Raw genomic sequence first — 18,843 nt, forward strand, 5'->3', positions numbered from 1 at the left:
CTTCAGTTTATGGTTCCTCTATTTCCCTCTAGTGGTGGAGGTGGATATTACACTTAACTTTTCCCTTTGCTGCCACCTAGTGACAGTTTCACCAAATTACACATTATTTCACTTACAGTTTTTACATCCTTCAACATTTCCATACATACATCCAGTTATCATGCAAACATTTTCAATCATTTCCACACACATCATGGTTCACCCCCTTACATGCTGTGTAACCATGGGGGCAGCCATTCAAGCTGTAAAAGGAGAAACGGCACAGGATACACAGCAGATAACAGGTAACTCTGTAATATAATATAATGGTATTCTGCAGAGTGCACGTTTTATCTGCTATGTTACATGATCCTTGAATGGCTGCCTCCATGGCTACCCAGCAGCTTGTTTATATAAACTATAGTAGTGTTTCTGAAGCAAACACACCAGTTTTACCAGTGCAGGGCAACAGTACATGATATTTTAATTACTTTACACACTTCCATTTGTTGGCATTACTGCTTCTTTAAGTACAGGTGTCCAGTTGTATCTTGTGACTGATACTTAAATGAAGGGTGGAGAATGGGACACTAGTGATGGGCAAATTTATTCGGCAGGCACGAATTTGCGGCAAATTTGCGCGATTTGCCGCCAGCGAATAAATTTGCGAAACGCCCCCCGAAAATTCGCCTGAAAAAATTTGGCAGCGTCAAAAAACGGGCGTCGCGTCAAAAATGGGCGCCGGTGTCAAAAACGAGACGCGGCAGCGCTTCGCAAATTTTTCACCGTTTTGCGAATTTTTCGGCAAAGCTAAACTGCGCAAATTCGCCCATCACTATGGGACACCGAAAGGGATATCCCTCCCACCCCTGTTTGTGTGTGTATATTGCCTTCAGAGTAATACCTATTGCCCCATGCCCCTTGTTGTAGAGCTTAAACACACATCTGACTGAGGCTCAATGGCCCATATCCACTACTCCTTTGCAATAGCACAGGTGGGAGATCCTGATATTTTAAGGGAGAAAACACAGGCTAATTAATAAAAGCAAACAAACTCAATGTAAGACAGGGGCAGGTATGACAAGCGTGTGTTACAAAATTTGTAAGTTTGCTACAAGGTTACCAAAAAACCCCCCAAAAAAATAAAAACGGCTAGTTATTTAAAATGCAAATGAACTTAGACACAGCTCCATTTTTATGATACACTAGAAATGGATTAGTTACATCTTCTACATATTTAACAGCCAGAAAAAAACGGCACCAGTGTTATAGAGATACTCAATGACAGCTCCATAAATGCTGTAACCCTCCGAGTAAAAATCCATTACTCGTTATAGATGAAATTAAATTGTGAAATTAAAGGAAGTAGGGTTGTAGAAGCAGAAAAGCCAGAGATAAAAAGCAACCTGGATAACTTATTGTTCAAGAGCATAGAATCTTTATGTGTAAAATGGAAATTCCACCTCTGCGTTTTGACTGAAGAGATAGTTATAGAATCTCATCTCTTAATTAGAAAGAAAAATTCACATCACATAGGTCCCATCACTAGAGCTAATGATCCACAGCTGCCTGTATAAAAGGGCAGCCTTTGTTGCTTGAGCTGCAAGGTGTTAATCATTTGGATGATATTCTCTTTTATAGACACTATAGTGTGCAGTAAGAGGAGGATGTTCAGTATTCCAACTTAAATGATTTTTTTGAAGTGTGTTACACAAGGGATACTCTCACATGTCATTCTGAATGATCATTTAATGCATGCATTATCACAACTCTCAACTGTAGATTTCAATTGATAAGTCTTCTTAACACTGCCTGAAATGCAGAAAGTTCATTGTTCTTTCTCGGATAATGCTGCAGAAAAAACCCACAAGGATATGATCCTCTTGCTTCTTTTGTACCAGCTAAAGATCTTGCTATGTCATTAAAAAATTGAAAATGTATTCTTTTAACAAGCAAGATTTCTTCTCCATTCACTCTCCATTTATAAAATATTTGGTGCACTTTAATAGAATGTCTTTTTTGTTATCTTTTTTTTTTTTACATGAGAGGGAGCTGCCCTGTTGCTGGATTCAACAGCTTTCTGTATATCCTTAAATAGAATAAGGCCATTCATCTATGGCTGCTAGGTGTTCCTATATTATTTAATTCTACAGATAATAAGATAACACCTAAAATGAGGCAAGCAATAAAAAAAAACCTCTCATTTGTACTATAAGTATTTTAGAAATGCATATAAGAATGAGATATGGTCTTATGCATTATGGCAGTCTGGAAAATGAATGACAATAAGTACTAGTTACAGAGATTCATTTATTTCGGCTTTAAATCATCACTGAGAGATAATATTAATTTTCGGTAAGACATATTGGGGCAGATTCCCTAAAGGGCGAAGTGACTAAAGCTAGCAAAAATTTGCCAGCGTGACATCATTTCCTAACTACGCCGATTCTCTAACGGACGTAGGCAAGGGAGATAGATGCTAACGTTGCTTCGCACTCTAACGCCAGGCGAATTTTCGATCTGGCGAACGGACGTAACTGAGCAAATTCACTAAGATGCAGATTTTACTGAACGTTACCTCTTGCGGTAGACTTGCCTTCACCACCTCAGACCGGGTGAAGTACAATGGAGTGCATAGGACTTCCTCAATTTTTGGTTGAAAAAGTCCCAAAAAACGCTGAAGTCTTTTCCCTTTTTCAGGGTGATAGCCTGAAAGATTTTGGAGTTTTATGCGCAGAAACCATGAACAATTCTGAGTTTTTTTGGGAAAGCTCAGAAGTTTGCCCGACCCTATTTTTTCTGCCTTTTTTCTTCAAAAATAAGGTCCATTCAGGCAATCGGAGATGCTCGGATTTCTAACTTAAAAATATTCAGATAAATTCAGACCTTGATAAATAACCCCCATAATGTTCTGCCTTCATAAAGACATTCATTAAAACAGGGAACATCCCTCAAAGCAAGCGTGATATCTGGTTTTCGTCTAGCTTTAATTCAAGTTATCACACTCAACCATAAATTAAAAAAAATACATTAACCAGCATTTGCATTTTTTTTTTGTTTTAACATTGAAATGCTAAAGTGTCACATTGTATGATACTGGTAATCACTTGATGGTGAGACGGTAATTTCAAAACAAATTCTACTCAATAGATTTGAAGGACCTTGTTGAAGCTCAGATTATCTCCCCCGAATGTATCTGAATTACTGTATGTATGGCTTTATTCTGCATTGTGATAGAACATTTCCAAGCCTGACTTTACTGTATACAAAATAATTATGAGCGATATGTTTCTGACTATACTATAGATCCACCCAACAGCTGCACCTATAGTAAACTAACATCATATTTCTCAAAATATGGACAGCAGCACATACTGCAAAAAAGTTAAAATCATTGTCTTTATTGGCTTCACTTAAAAAATGGGCAGAAGGATTCAAAAACTTGACACATTTCGGGCTCTTACACCCAAAGGAGTCTGTTCATTGGTGACGAGTGATTTTATTCTTGGCAAAATTCTGCACTTCGCCACCTGAGATTTTTTCCATGAAACTGCGGCAAAAATTTGCAGCAGAAAATTTTGCCGTAAGTAAATTGTCGCCATAAGAAAAAAACGCCCATTGATTTTTATACATTTGGACAAAAAAGTTGCAGAGACAAAAAGTCGCCAATACAAAATTGATGCTGAGACAATAAGAATTTAATGCATCTGGAGAGAGAGAAAAAATTGTCGAGCACGTAAAAATTGTGCATTAGTTTATTGGTGCCGGCGTCAAAATCGGTGCCGGCATCGGAACCATGGCAAATTTGCGAATTTATTCACCAGCGGTGAAACGGGCAAATTCGCCGCAAAATTTGCACCTGGTGAATAAGTTCGCCCATCACCGGTAGTGGTAAAAAGTAAGTGTGGCTCATTTAGATAAACAGCAATTGTAGATGTGTATTTAATAAAATATACAGTAATTGATCATGTTATCTGAAAATTTTAGGAGATTATAAAGGCCAATTATTACATAATTTGATATTTATGCAAGGTGCATTTAGACACTCAAGTGCATGAAAAATTCCAAAACTTTTGAAGCCCTTCCTCAAGTTGAGGGCTAAACAATTATTTCATGCACATGTACAGTTGTGGGGGTTATTTATCAAAGTCCAAATTTATCTCAATATTTAATTCTTCAAACTCCGATCAAATCCGTTCTGGTTTTTTACACTTATTTATTATTACATTGATTCGTGGGAAAAAAAATCTGATTTTCACTAATTTTTCAGACTTCTCATCTGATTTTCACAATTTTTTTTGGAATTTTCACCCGAAAAATTCGGGGTATTGCACAAAACCCAGCGCACATCAAAAATCATTGAGGCTTCTCCCATTGACTTATACGCAAACTCGACAGGTATGAGATGCCGGATTTTCAGATTCAGACTTTTCCATCCTCAGGGGGTTTAATAAATTCCGAAAAATTCAAATTTTTGGTGATTTTTGCATTCGGGGTGTAGTAAATAACCCCCTAAGTGTCTAAATGAACCTTTAATAAATGTGTGAGCTCCCCAACTGAAACTTTCACTGGTGAGAAAGATCTACATTTTTTTTCCTTTTTTGCTGTTATATACTTACAACTATCGTTTAGTCATTGTTACCTTAGGGACATTTTTATCCTTTTCATTACAGTGTGTAAAAGCCTTGCAGGATCCATTCTGCAGTGAAATGCCTGACGCCTGGCTTTTTGAATGCTATTTGCTGCAATCATTAGTATTCTGTGCAACTCCGCTTAAAGCAATTTCTTCATTCTTCTTATGTGTGTTTACTGTGAGCTGCAGTATTAGAAATTTTACTAATCACTTCTGATTTGCAACCAAAGGACCTTCAGGCGTGCTGTATTAAGCCTGACATTTGCATCATCCGCCAGTTCATCTGACATTGCTACACCAGTGAGATGAAGGTCTTTGGTATTAAATAATGATTCAGTGTTAATCAGTAATATAAATAGGTTGAACTGTTCTTGAATGCACGTTGAACTCATTGTAATTCCTCGCACATTACCACTCCTTTGCTATCAATAATTCTACCAGTGAAGTAAAAGTAGAATTGTCTCAAGGGTGATACGAGAACAATTTTTATCTTCTATGGTAAAAGAATGTAATATTGCAAGTACATAAGTAGGGAAATTATTAGAATAATTACAAGAATATGCATTTACAACTATCAGTATGGAATGAGTCACAATGGCATAATTGTTCACAAATTAGGAGCTTTTGTCCACGCTTGAGTGTGTATCGTTGAGTTTTACTGGTAAATAAATTATATTAAAAGTCTGCCTGTATATAATGAATGGACGAAAAGATTGACAGGGCTGAGAAAGACTTCAGTCCGTAAGGTAGATTTCTGCCTTGACTGCTGCTTGTTTATTCACAGTTGTCACTTTGGCCTTCTGTCCCTAGTTGATGATGTCTTTCTATGGTAAACTGCATAGTCTTTATCTTTCTAACTCATATTAAACATGCCCAACAATTATTCTTTACTCAAATGAATGGATGTTTTTTTTATTCTAGAAGAATATTGGTTTACAGAACTCATTAATTACAATCAATCTGCATGGTAAACAACCTGAGACTATAAATTGGCTGATATGGCAGTACCTGTATATGTATGTGTGTAACTTGATTGAAAGCCAGGGTAGTAGCCATACTTGCTATGTGCCTCTCCTTTTTTTACATACTGATATAATAGACCACCTGAGCCTCTATAATATGGGCTGTCACAGTTTGATGAGCCTACACCGCCCATTACTAAAGAAGAATACAGGGCATTTGGGTTTGAAGGAAAAAGACCACATTGAAAGATCATAGAGAGAAAAGATTTTCCTTATCTTGAAATATGCCTAATTTTTGGTAAGAAAATAATTCTAGAGAAGGACGAATTGATGTTTTTTTTTTAAAAAAAATAAGTTCCTTAGAAAATGACTAATGATATAGGGACAACAGAAACAGCATTCACAAAATAAATATGTTAAATATTTTTTTTTGTGGTTGTGGTGTTGCCAAAAAACTATTTTGATTGTACCATTGAGAACACAGTATTTAAATTAAAATGCAAGATAAATTCTAAATAGTAATGAATAAATGTGCAGCTTGGGTGAACATTCTGGGGTTTCACTTTTGTGAAACAATAGACTCCACCATTCACAAATTACAAATAAATCCAGGAGGGAAAATTTCGGAGAAATCACATAGCTTAAAGGATATGCAAACCTTAACAAAAAAGGTTGTTCAGGGTGCTTTTCTAAGCACTTTTGCAATTTACATTTGCTAATATAACACATTTTGTAACAACAGCTCCACATGCGGGTGAGTGCATTCGACTGTACAGTTGGGCATAGCATAGTTACATAGTTAAATTGGGTTGAAAAAAGACAAAGTCCATCAAGTTCAACCCCTCCAAATGAAAATCCAGTATCCATACACACACCCCTCTCTACTTTTAATTAAATTCTATCTACCCATATCTATACTAACTATAGAGCTTAGTATCACAATAGCCTTTGATATTATGTCTGTTCAAAAAATCATCCAAGCCATTTTTAAAAGCATTAACTGAATCAGCATCACAACATCACCCGGCAGTGCATTCCACAACCTCACTGTCCTGACTGTGAAGAAACCCCTACGTTGCTTCAAATGAAAGATCTTTTCTTCTAGTCTAAAGGGGAGGCCTCTGGTACAGTGATCCACTTTATGGGTAAAAAGGTCCCCTGCTATTTGTCTATAATGTCCTCTAATGTACTTGTAAAGTGTAATCATGTCCCCTCGCAAAGCACCTTTTTTCCAGAGAAAACAACCCCAACCGTGACAGTCTACCATCTATTTAAGTCTTCCATCCCTCTAACCAGTTTAGTTGCACTTAGTCTCTGCACTCTCTCCAGCTCATTTATATCCCTCTTAAGGACTGGAGTCCAAAACTGCACTGCATACTCCAGATGAGGCCTCATCAGGGACCTATAAAGAGGCATAATTATGTTTTCATCCCTTGAGTTAATGCCCTTGTTCAGTAGGTAAGAGATCAGAAACCTTAGATGGCCTTTCTTGTCTCTTTCTTGAGCAGAGCAACTGCAGAACAGAGCTTGGTTTCCTTCTGAACTTTTTCTTAACTGGTGGTGCTGTTATTACACAATCCATTATTTTACTTAATGTTTCTATTTTTTTTTAGAAATCAAAGTAGGGGAAGAAACTGTTTTTGTTAATGATTTTTGTAATTATGACTAGGGATGTAGCGAACTGTTCTGCGGCGAACTTGTGCGCGCGAACATCGGCTGTTCGCGTCCGCCGCAAGTTCGCGAACGTCGCGCGACGTTCGCCAATAGGCGTTCGCGTCAAAATCGTTCGACCATTCGACCATTCGATTCCTTCGATCGCTAAAATCGAAGGATTTTCGTTCGAATCGAACGATCGAAGCCATTGGATTGAATGAAATCATTCGATCGAATGGCTTCAATCGTTCTATTCGAACGAAAATCGTTCGATCGAACGATTAAAATCCTTCGATCGTTCGAATCGAACGATTTTCGGATGTTCGAAGTTCGCGAACAGTTTGCGAACTGTTCGCATTTTTTGCCGGTGTTCGCGAACGGCGTTCGCGAACACATAAACGGCAGTTCGCTACATCCCTAATTATGACAATAATATTTAGTATATACAGTATTTGTTGCTTATTATTTATAAATATCTATTGTTAAATGTGATTTTGTTAAGGCCTTTGATTTGATGCAAATTCCTTAACTGAGTTGTCCCATTTGGCTGTTGGCATTATTTTTTTTAAAGCCAGGAATTGATTCTAACAATAAAATATTGTTTTTTTATATAGTCTTTTTGCTCTAATTTTGATACTTACAATAGATGTGATGATGACTATTAGTGATGAGTGAATCTATTCTGTTTTGCCAATAAATTAGCAAAAATTTGAGAAAGGGTGAAAATTTCACAAAACACATTAAAGTCTATGGGTAACATTTTTGTAGTGGCAACATTTTTGTAGCAGAATACATTAGAGTCTATGGGCGACTTTCTTGTCTACTGCAACATTTTTTTCTTCTGCATCACATTTTTGTCACATGTGGAAATTACAATGTGGTGAGCTGTGGATGCCTTTCACGAAACTTTTCGCTGGCTGTGAAATTTCCAGCAAAACCATGCATGGTAATAAATTTGTTCATCACTAATACTATACTGTGCTATTCTATGAATTATTGATTTACTGTTAATGTTACTCTCTTTATTGTCTCATCATTATAAATGTTATTGCTACTGAATGACTATAATTATAGTTTTTTTATGTTTGCAGAAAATCTTTATTCTTATAAGAATAAAATTTGCAATACACTTGGATTTTGCAAAAATATCTAATAATTATTATGCTATTTGTAATATTTTACTCCAGATCTTTCTTCTTGTGGTATGGAATTTTGAATTGTACATGATTCCCCTGGCATTGTTGCTGTTATTGGCTTGGAACTATTTCCTAATCATATCAGGAAAGGACAACAGAACTCATGACACGGTGAGTTACTGCGTCCTGTAAATAACTATTAGAATCCTGAATTTTGCCGTCCTTCACTTACTTGTTTAGGTCTTGACAGACCTCCTGTAGTCAGCTGTACCACATTTTAAACAGTGTATTGTGTGTTATAATGTAGCATGTTACTAGAGGAATATTTGCTAGGATGTGAATAAACTGATGTATTGGGTTATTCCTATGTACCAAAAAGGCTCATGTTCAGCAACAAGATTGTCTGATGGAGGCAAGTTCTGATTTAGGTCCTTCTGATGCTTGGACCTCTTAGTTGTTGCTCTTATACCCTAAAATTATATTCCAAAATTTTAAAGAGTGTTTTGTTAAATATTGTTTTATGTTGACTGTATTTACTTTTAATTAGTGGGTCAAATAATTAATAGGAAGGAGCATCAGGCAAAGAGAGACCGTGCAGGTTTGGACATGGACATGCATGTTGCTTATTCCCTGTGATGTTAGCTCTTAATCTCTTTAAATATTGATTATCCTATTGTTGACCAATGCTTTACTTTCTTCCTGAGGTACAAAACCAGATGTTCAATGTTCTTTTGACGGAACGAAAAAAGGTTAGAGAAGTGACGTGTGTAAAGATGTTCAGTGGGGGTTGGGTATGCCTGTTGCTGATCTTTTTCATGCACCACAGCAAAGGGTTTCTCAACAATAGTTTAACAGAGCTTGTCTTGAAAATATATAAATGTCTAAAATATTTTAGCAGGGTCAAAACAAATCACCAGTCCACTAAAAAGCCCTCCGTATAATGAGCTGATGCTTATCTCAAAGTCTAAAAAGGATTCAGTTTGGGAAAGGGAGGGCTTAGTCATATAGAGGCTTCCTTGCGGACTGGTAGTTTGTTTTGGGCTTGCTCCTAAGAACCAGTAGTTTTTCCCCCTGTTTAGGGCAAAAAACAACTAAAACCATAATATTACATTTTACATTTTGCTTTTAGCGCAAACTGGCCACTTTAAACAGTTGATGCTTTTTGGTGTTTTGGGGATGTATACTTGAATGATTTAACAGAAAAGTAAAGTTGATGATCTCTAAGACTGCTAATTGTGACAAAACTGAAAATAAAATTAAAATGTTGATTTTAATTGATTTAACAATTTTTAGCAATATGCGGTTATTTTTTTGTTTTTCCCTTGAAAATATAAAAGCCTACCCCATTTAAAACGAATGATTTAGAAATATTGGTAAATAGTATATTTCTATGAAGTTTCACACCCAATTTAAAAAATATGACAGACTTTTTGTTTTCATAGAGTGTTGAAAATCGGTGCGCAATAGAATTTTAAATAAATAGCCATTTATAATATTTTAAATAAATAAAAATAAATTGACATTTTATATTTACAAGACAAATTGGCTGTATTTGAAAGTTTATCTTTTAGGGGTGCAGGAACACGTCTGCCGCAGTGCAGGTTGTAGGACAAGACCCTGATGCAAGCTGCTCCTCCTACATGCGTCTCTGAATGATGAGCAAGATACAGGGCAAGGGGTACACTTACGCCAATTCAATGCACATGTCACAGGTCTCTGCACTCTGCAGCTGTTGCACAATGCTTTATACAGAGGGCAAAGTGTAAAAAAGTCTGATCTTGCCCATCCCTACAGTTTGTGACTTACACCCCTTCTCGATTTAGATACTAAGCTAGCCAGTTAGTTAAATTATAATTCAGTCTTTCATGGTGGGATCCATGTATTCAGGATAAGACATTATTTTCCATACAGATGTTTAAAGCATTATTTTATTGTGTCATCATTTCCAGACCAGATAGGCCTTTATCAATCACTAAAATTAATATTTTCAAAAATCCTGTTAGAGCAACAAAAATGTTCTGATGTGATATGAGGGAGGGATTGAAAATACCTTCATATTGGCCTACAACATGTATTTGGATAGTGTGGTTTACATACTGTATACTGTTGAATAAGGATTATAAAGACACAGCAATAAACGACAGTGATTCCCAGGTACAATAATTCTATATAATATTTTTAAAAACATAAATATGTAATATATTATATATTGTAGTTTATGTAAGTCTTTAAATATGTGTGAACATATCATTTCATTATTATACAGGTATGGGATCCATTATCTGGAAACCCATTAACCAAAATGCGGACAGACTGTCTCCCATAGACTCAATTGTATCTAAATAATAATTTTTTTCTCTGTAATAATGGAACTGTACCTTGTACTTGATTTAAACTAAGATATAATTAATCCTTATTGGAAGCAAAACCAGCCTATTGGGTTTATTTAATGTTTACATGATTTTCTATTAAACCTATTGTATGAAGATCCAAATTACGGAAAATCCATTATCTGGAAAACCCCATGTCCCAAGCATTCTGGATAACATATCCCTTACTTGTACCAAAATTATACAAGTACTGTACAGACCTGTATTGTGACTGCAATAAAACTATGATGCAGTTGAACATTGTAAAAAGGCAAAAATAAAGACATCACAATAAGGGGCAGATTTATAAAGGGTCGAATTTCGAGGGTTAAAAAACCCTCGAATTCGACCCTCGAAGTAAAAATATCGAATGCAAAGGATTTTAGCGCAAAAGGTTTGATCGAATCAAAATCGTTTGATCGAACGATAAAATCCTTCGAATCGAACAATTCAAACGATTTTAAGCGATTGATCGAAGGATTTTTATTCGACCAAAAAAAACTTAGAAAAGTGCTGGGGAAAGTCCCCATAGGCTAAAGCTGGCCATAGATGCAAAGATCCGATCGTACGAATCTTGGATTCGTACGATTTTCGGACCATGTGTGGAGAGTCCCGACATTTTTCGTCCGTCGGAGATCGGTCGTTTGGTCGATCGGACAGGTTAGAAAATTTCTGTCGCCTGCCGATAATATCGCTGCGTGTATTGTGATCGTACGATTTTCAGTGGGAGACTGTCACTAGTGTTGTCAGACATAAGTATCGTACGATTGCTTTCAGGGACAGAACATTGGGTGATCTGTTCTTATTTGATCGGAATGGTAAAGACTTTGATCTGAATGGTTAGTGGAGGGTCGGGAGATGGGAAAGTCCGATCGTACGTTGATTCGTACGATCGGATCTTTGCGTCTATGGCCAGCTTAACATTGGACTTCAGTAGGTTTAAAGTGGCGAAGTATGAAGTTTTTTTTAAAGAGACAGTACTTCGATTAGTGAATGGTCGAATCGTTCGAATCATTCGATTCGATCGAATTTGACCAATTCGATGGTCGAAGTACCCAAAAAATTACTTCGAAATTTGAATATTTTTTCATTCGAGCTTAGTAAATCTGCCCCCCGATGTACTATATTTTCTCACTTCGCCTGGTGATCGAGCTGCAAATTTTAATGATACATTGCATATTTTAAAGGCAGCACATTCCATTTGGGTATGGAGAAAAAAAAACATTCTCAACATTTTTCTAATCATATTCGATTTGTATGAAGTTTTGATTAATTTGGCAAAGAACTTTTCTCCTCCCCTTGAGAAAGGGATATAAACATATTTACATCTGAAAACAACAGAAATAATATGCATTATTATTATTATTATTATTATTTAAAAACAATAGCCAGGTATTTTAGTTGCAAGCAGAATAATATTTCATTCAACCTCCTTTATATACTCTGGTGGCATTTTTTTTAACTGCCAGAATCTACCCTTACCCCGTTATTGACGATTTTTGAAATTGACTCATCAGAGCACGCCATAGTCCTACCTATGTTCTATAATAAGAGAGCATGGGATTCAGGCCACTGTTTCTGGGTGAGACCCAGAGTTACCCAGGATTTGCAAGCAGAGAAATACCTAAAACCTTTTCTGCTTCCAAAAACAGCAGCTCATTTCATAATGGTAGGCAACACTGTTAGTATACTGTTGTATGTTTAAAGAATTTTTTAAATTCTAAAATTTTAAATTCTGGTAAGCAGAACATCTCTGAGCCCATATAAAAATATCCATTGCATCAAGTCAAAAACCTGAACCATGGTGAAGTTTCGCTAATGCAAGGCTCAAACACTTAATAATTTTCATAAATCAGAAGTGAAACATGAAAATGTCGACTTAATCAAGCATTTAAATTTTATTAATCAGGCCTAATTTTTATGAGTGCAAATAATCTCTGAAGCTGGACAAATTTGTTCTAGACCACATAAGAAACATCATTTTAATATTTAATGGGCTGATGAATTTAAATGGAGAATTATCTTTATGAAACATGGTCTTTATAATTCGCCATTAAATGAGAAATGAAGAAATCAACATAAATCTTATATAAAGGTTTCTTAACTAAGTGTTGGCACTATAAATATTACAAGTGTATTAGATACTAATTTAACCATCAGACTAAGCGCTATATAACGAAGGAATGAATGCATTTTTATGGCGGTTTTATCTGCTGGGTGAACATCAAGGTGCAGTCCAGTTTAAACATGCAGGATAATTAGGATATTTAAAATAAACCAATAAACTTTCTAATAGCAGCAGAAAATTATCATGTAGATACTTTGGTCCCAAAATATATTTATGGGCAAATGGGTTAGATAGCCAAGTCTCTTGCAAAGTTGTAGTTAATTATTATAATTAGTCATTTATATTCTATTGCCAGGGATGAAATTAGAAACCCATTTAGACCTCTGGGATTCAGTTAAAGGGCATTTGGAACACATACTAATCTTATAAAGGGGTTGGATTGTGTTGCATTTTGTATAATTAATAGCAACATACAGTAGAACCCCCATTTTGTGTTTTTTCAAGGGATCAGAAATGAAGGAAAATGTAAAAATCAGGGAAATGCAATATTTATTAGACATTGTAAAATGAGAGAAAACATAATATCAGGGGATGGAACACTTAGGTTTCACCGTATACAAGCACATTGTACATTCAATGTACTTGAACACAGGGCCACTGAAGGGTGAGAATCAGGGGTACAACTACAGAGGAAGAACAGGATGACTTCTGGATTTGCTGGGGGGGGCCCAGTAACATCTACGCCATTGGTGAGAATAAACATTTCGAAGATATTAGGGGAAACTCTTGAGTCTGACCATTAAAGGGCACCTGTCATAGCAAAATAGTTTCCCTTACCAGACATCCGGACTAATAGAGGCTGTACTCCGGGTGTAAGTACCTGCTGTTTTCTTGACTATACCTAGGGCAGGGGTACCCAAAAAATAGATTGGTATCTACCAGTAAACCTTTAGCTGGTGATCAGTAGATCTCAAGCCACTGCCAGCAAACATAAGAAATAACTGTTTGTTAAATATAACAATATACATTCCTCATAAATCAATATAATATTTAAGTAATATTTTCCAAGAAACAGAATGCTAACAGTGCTTTTATGAATGTAGATTATAATGGGACAAAATCACTAAAAATAGACCCTGCATTAGTATTGGTGCTACTGACCTAGGGTCTATCAAGATAATAAATATTTTAACATATACCCAATTTTTCAGCATTAACAACTCCCTGTTGTGAGCCAGGGTCTGACTGGGGGTGTCTGGGCTAACTGTGGCTGCCACCTCAGGGGCCACCACACTCCCTCAGGGGCCCCACCACTGGAATCTCCCCCCTGCAAAGTAGCACATGCCTTTAACTTCTTTCCTTTTCAGCTGCAATCGGGAAAGTTCAGGCAGAAGACACAGAGTTTCTGGCAGGTAGTGGGTCTGGGTTGGTGGGTTTTCTTTGTCCACCGGCCCAGTCTGACCCTGTTTAAAGCCTTTTCTTGTTCCTTTCTATTTGTCCAAATTGTGGAGATTGACTATAGGAAAATGACCTATTATGTCACAGAATATGTTTTCAGAATTAGCAGTCAGTGGAGCATCAATGGGTCTGTATGCCTACTTTTTTAAATTTTGTACTGAATAAATATTGATTTTTAACATTTAACTGAATACTCTGGAGTAAAAAATTTTTTGAAACTCAATTTCAGAATCAGCAGTAGGGATGTAGCGAACCGCCGATAATGTGTTCGCGAACGCCGTTCGCGAACACCGGCAAAAAATGCGAACAGTTCGCGAACAGTTCGCGAACTTCGAACATCCGAAAATCGTTCGATTCGAACGATCGAAGGATTTTAATCGTTCGATCGAACGATTTTCGTTCGAATCGTACGAAAATCGTTCGATTTTAGCGACCGAATGGTCGAATGGTCGAACGATTTTGACGCGAACGCCTATTGGCGAACGTCGCGCGACGTTCGCGAACTTGCGGCGGACGCGAACAGCCGATGTTCGCGCGAACAAGTTCGCCGCAGAACAGTCCGCGACATCCCTAATTAGCAGTACAGAGAATTGCAAATACTGTCAATAGCAATTGCATATACACACATGAAAGTAATTGAAAATGTAATTCATATTGGAAAGTTGCTACAAATTGCCTTTGTTATATTTGGGTCTAAGTCTCCTTTTTTATATTTGGTTTACTAAATTTGATACAGAATGGGAAGCTTTAAGCGTTTAAATGGGTACCCTGTAAAGTAAGTTATTCCCACAAACTGAATATAGGATTTGGTTAGTGATTGGCACAAATACCAGCAATTTTTGCAAGATTCTGATTCTTGAATAGTGATGGGCGAATAAATTTGCCTAGCACGAATTCGCCGTGAATTTTCGTTTTTCGGCACCAGCAAATACAATTGCGGAAAATTTGCTGGTGTCAAAAAATTTTGGACGCGCGTCCATAAAGTCAATGCCCATTGACTTTAACGCCTATACGGAAATTGACGCAAGTGACTTTCGGACGCACTTCCAAAATTGACCCGGGTGACAATTTTTGATCATCATGAATTTCTCGCCGTTTCACGAAACAGGAGAAATCCGCCCATCACTATACAATGATACAAACTGTCAAAAGTCTTGTGGTTGTTAAAGCCCTTGATAGCTAAAGGCAGCACATTTTCTTAAAGGTGATTCTGTTTTAGTCCCTAATTCCTCAGCAGAAAGGAATGTGACAACATTCAGACAAACAATCCAATTGTGAGATCATTTAGAAAAATGGCTTTCAAATGTTGAGCAAAATTGTGTGAAATCTGCAGCTTCCATCTGAAACCTGAAAACTATACCCCCAAAATGAACACTTAAGCAACAGATAGTTTACATCATATTAAGTGGCATATTAAATAATGCTGGAATATATATTTAAGTAAATCTTGCCCTTATACATCTTTTGCCTTGAGCCGCCATTTTGTGATGGTCTGTGTGCTGCCTCAGAGATCACCTGACCAGAAATACTTCCACTCTAACTGTAACAGGAAGAAGTGTTGAAGCAAAAGACAGAACTCTGTCTGTTAATTGGCTCATGTGACCTAACATGTATTGTTTGTTGGTATGTTTGTGTGCACAGTGAATCGTACGATCCCAGGGGGCAGCCCTTGTTTTTTAAAATGGCAATTTTCTATTTATGATTACCCAATGGCACATACTACTTAAAAAGTATATTATGAAAGTGGTTTATTTAAATGAAGCAGGGTTTTACATATGAGCTGTTTTATGCAATATCTTTTTATAGAGACCTACATTGTTTGGGGGGTATAGTTTTTCTTTAACACACACATAGTAACATAGTAACATAGTAACATAGTAAGTAAGGTTGAAAAAAGACACATGTCCATCGAGTTCAACCTTTTTTTTTTTTTTTTTTTTATTAACTACCTATCTGCCAGTTGATCCAGAGGAAGGCAAAAAACCCATCTGAAGCCTCTCCAATTTGCCTTAGAGGGGGAAAAATTCCTTCCTGACTCCAAAATGGCAATCGGACTAGTCCCTGGATCAACTTGGACTATGAGCTATTTCCCATAACCATGTATTCCCTTACTTGCTAAAAAGCCATCCAACCCCTTCTTAAAGCTATCTAATGTATCAGCCTGTACAACTGATTCAGGGAGAGAATTCCACATCTTCACAGCTCTCACTGTAAAAAACCCCTTCGAATATTTAGGCGGAACCTCTTTTCTTCTAATCGGAATGGGTGACCTCGTGTCAGCTGGAAGGACCTACTGGTAAATAAAGTATTAGAGAGATTATTATATGATCCCCTTATATATTTATACATAGTCATCATATCACCCCTTAAGCGCCTCTTCTCCAGCGTGAACATCTCCAATTTGGCCAGTCTTTCCTCATAGTTAAGATTTTCAATACCTTTTACCAGCTTAGTTGCCCTTCTCTGTACCCTCTCTAATAGAATAATGTCCTGTTTGAGTGATGGAGACCAAAACTGTACGGCATATTCTAGATGGGGCCTTACAAGTGCTCTATACAGTGGAAGAATGACCCCCTCCTCCCTTGACTCTATGCCCCTTTTAATACAGCTCAAGACCTTATTTGCCCTTGATGCTGCTGACTGGCATTGCTTGCTACAGCCAAGTTTATCATCTACAAGGACTCCAAGGTCCTTTTCCATAATGGATTTGCCTAGTGCAGTCCCATTAAGGGTATAAGTGGCTTGGATATTTTTACATCCCAGGTGCATGACTTTACATTTATCAACATTGAATCTCATTTGCCACTTAGCTGCCCAGATTGCCAGTTTGTCAAGATCATGTTGCAAGGATGCCACATCCTGGATGGAATTAATTGGGCTGGATAATTTTGTGTCATCTGCAAACACTGATACATTACTTACAACACCCTCCCCTAAGTCATTAATGAACAAGTTAAATAAAAGTGGACCCAATACTGAGCCCTGGGGGACCCCACTAAGAACCTTACTCCAAGTAGAGAATGTCCCATTAACAACCACCCTCTGTACCCGATCCTGTAGCCAGTTTCCTATCCACGTGCAAACGACTTCATTAAGCCCAACAGACCTTAGTTTAGAAAGCAGTCGTTTGTGGGGCACAGTATCAAACGCTTTGGCAAAATCCAAATAGATCACATCTACTGCCCCCCCACTATCCAGAATCTTACTTACCACATCATAAAATGCAACCAAATTCATCTGACATGACCTATCCTTCATAAAGCCATGCTGATTGTTACTCATAATGCCATTCATACATATATGTGTGTATATATATAAATGCCAAAAACAAACCGCACTCCAAGGACTTTAATAGTGTAAAAAATCTATAATTATTTATTTTGACGTTTCGGTGCCGTAACTCGGGCCGTCCTCAGGAAGGTGAACACAACACATCAATACACACAATTTAAAGATGAAAATGGCGCCAAACAGACCTGCATGACGTCATCAGTGGGTGTGACAAACTCAGTGTAATAACCATCATATACATTTAATCATTGGTCTATCTCTCCAATATCGAAGAATGGTGATATATACATGGTCAAGTGAGTTCGTGCATAGATCCATTATTGGTGTTTAGTGCATTGTCATAAAACTAATCATAGGTGTTGGTGTATCAGTGTGCACACACTACGTGACACTTTCCCCAGTCTTTACAGCAGAAAGTGTGATTAAAAGCACTTACCCCAGGAGTAGTAAGGATCCAGTAGAAAAGGATCCGGCACACAATGCCCTTGTTGCCCTTGGAGCATCAGGCACCACCAGTGGAAATTGCCGTATTACCCTTCCCAGACGATACGCTCCAAGCCCCAAGTAGCGGTGCTGTTACGCTGGTTGTGTGTATTGCGCTGAAGCCCTGCCCCTGTTGCCTACGTGAGCCAGAACCCCCCAAATCCCCGAATCCTTTGCGAAAGATTCGGCCGAGTACCGATCCGAATCCTAATTTGCATATTCAAATTAAGGGTGTGAACAGGAAAACATTTTTACTTCCTTGTTTTGTGCAAAAATGAATGCGATTTCCCTCCCCGCCCTTAATTTGCATATGCAAATTATGATTTGGATTCGGCCAGGCAGAAGGATTCGGCCGAATCATATATATATATATATATATATATATATATATATATATATATATATATATATATATATATATATATATATATATATAGTCCATAGAAAGTTGTATTTTAGTCAAAAAGGCACGGGTGCACGGCTAGGAATACTAGTAGACAGTCCATAGAATAGCCAGCACTCACGAAAAATGGTTTAAATTGCCTGGGTGCAGTCTCAAAGATATTTAAATGGCAGTTACGTTTTGAGAGATGAGGTCACCACGTTAGCTCTAATTTGTCTAGCTTCCCGCCAAAATTTTGTATTTATGGCAGCTTTACGAACCATTAGACACTTTGAGAAAGGCTTCAGAGGAGGCCGAAACGTCAGTCTCGCATTGAACAATAAAACATTTTTTATACTATATTTAAGACCTGAGAGTGTGGATCCTTTTGTTGGTTACCATTTGAATTTTGAGACTGCACCCAGGCAA

At 37.2% G+C, this 18,843-nt stretch overlaps 1 protein-coding gene across 3 annotated transcripts in view; it reads left to right on the plus strand.

Annotated features, from left to right (window-relative positions):
• Window positions 1-18,843, plus strand: part of LOC108707234 (multiple C2 and transmembrane domain-containing protein 1) — a 359,140-nt gene that overhangs the window by 280,938 nt on the left and 59,359 nt on the right. For all 3 annotated transcript variants that reach the window (XM_041580463.1, XM_018244369.2, XM_041580464.1), the window contains one exon: window positions 8,415-8,534. In XM_041580463.1, coding sequence (XP_041436397.1) covers window positions 8,415-8,534 — 120 coding nt within the window. The remainder of the gene's footprint in view (window positions 1-8,414; window positions 8,535-18,843) is intronic.

Source organism: Xenopus laevis, chromosome 1S (genome assembly GCF_017654675.1).
Source record: "Xenopus laevis strain J_2021 chromosome 1S, Xenopus_laevis_v10.1, whole genome shotgun sequence".
Lineage (NCBI taxonomy): Eukaryota > Metazoa > Chordata > Amphibia > Anura > Pipidae > Xenopus > Xenopus laevis.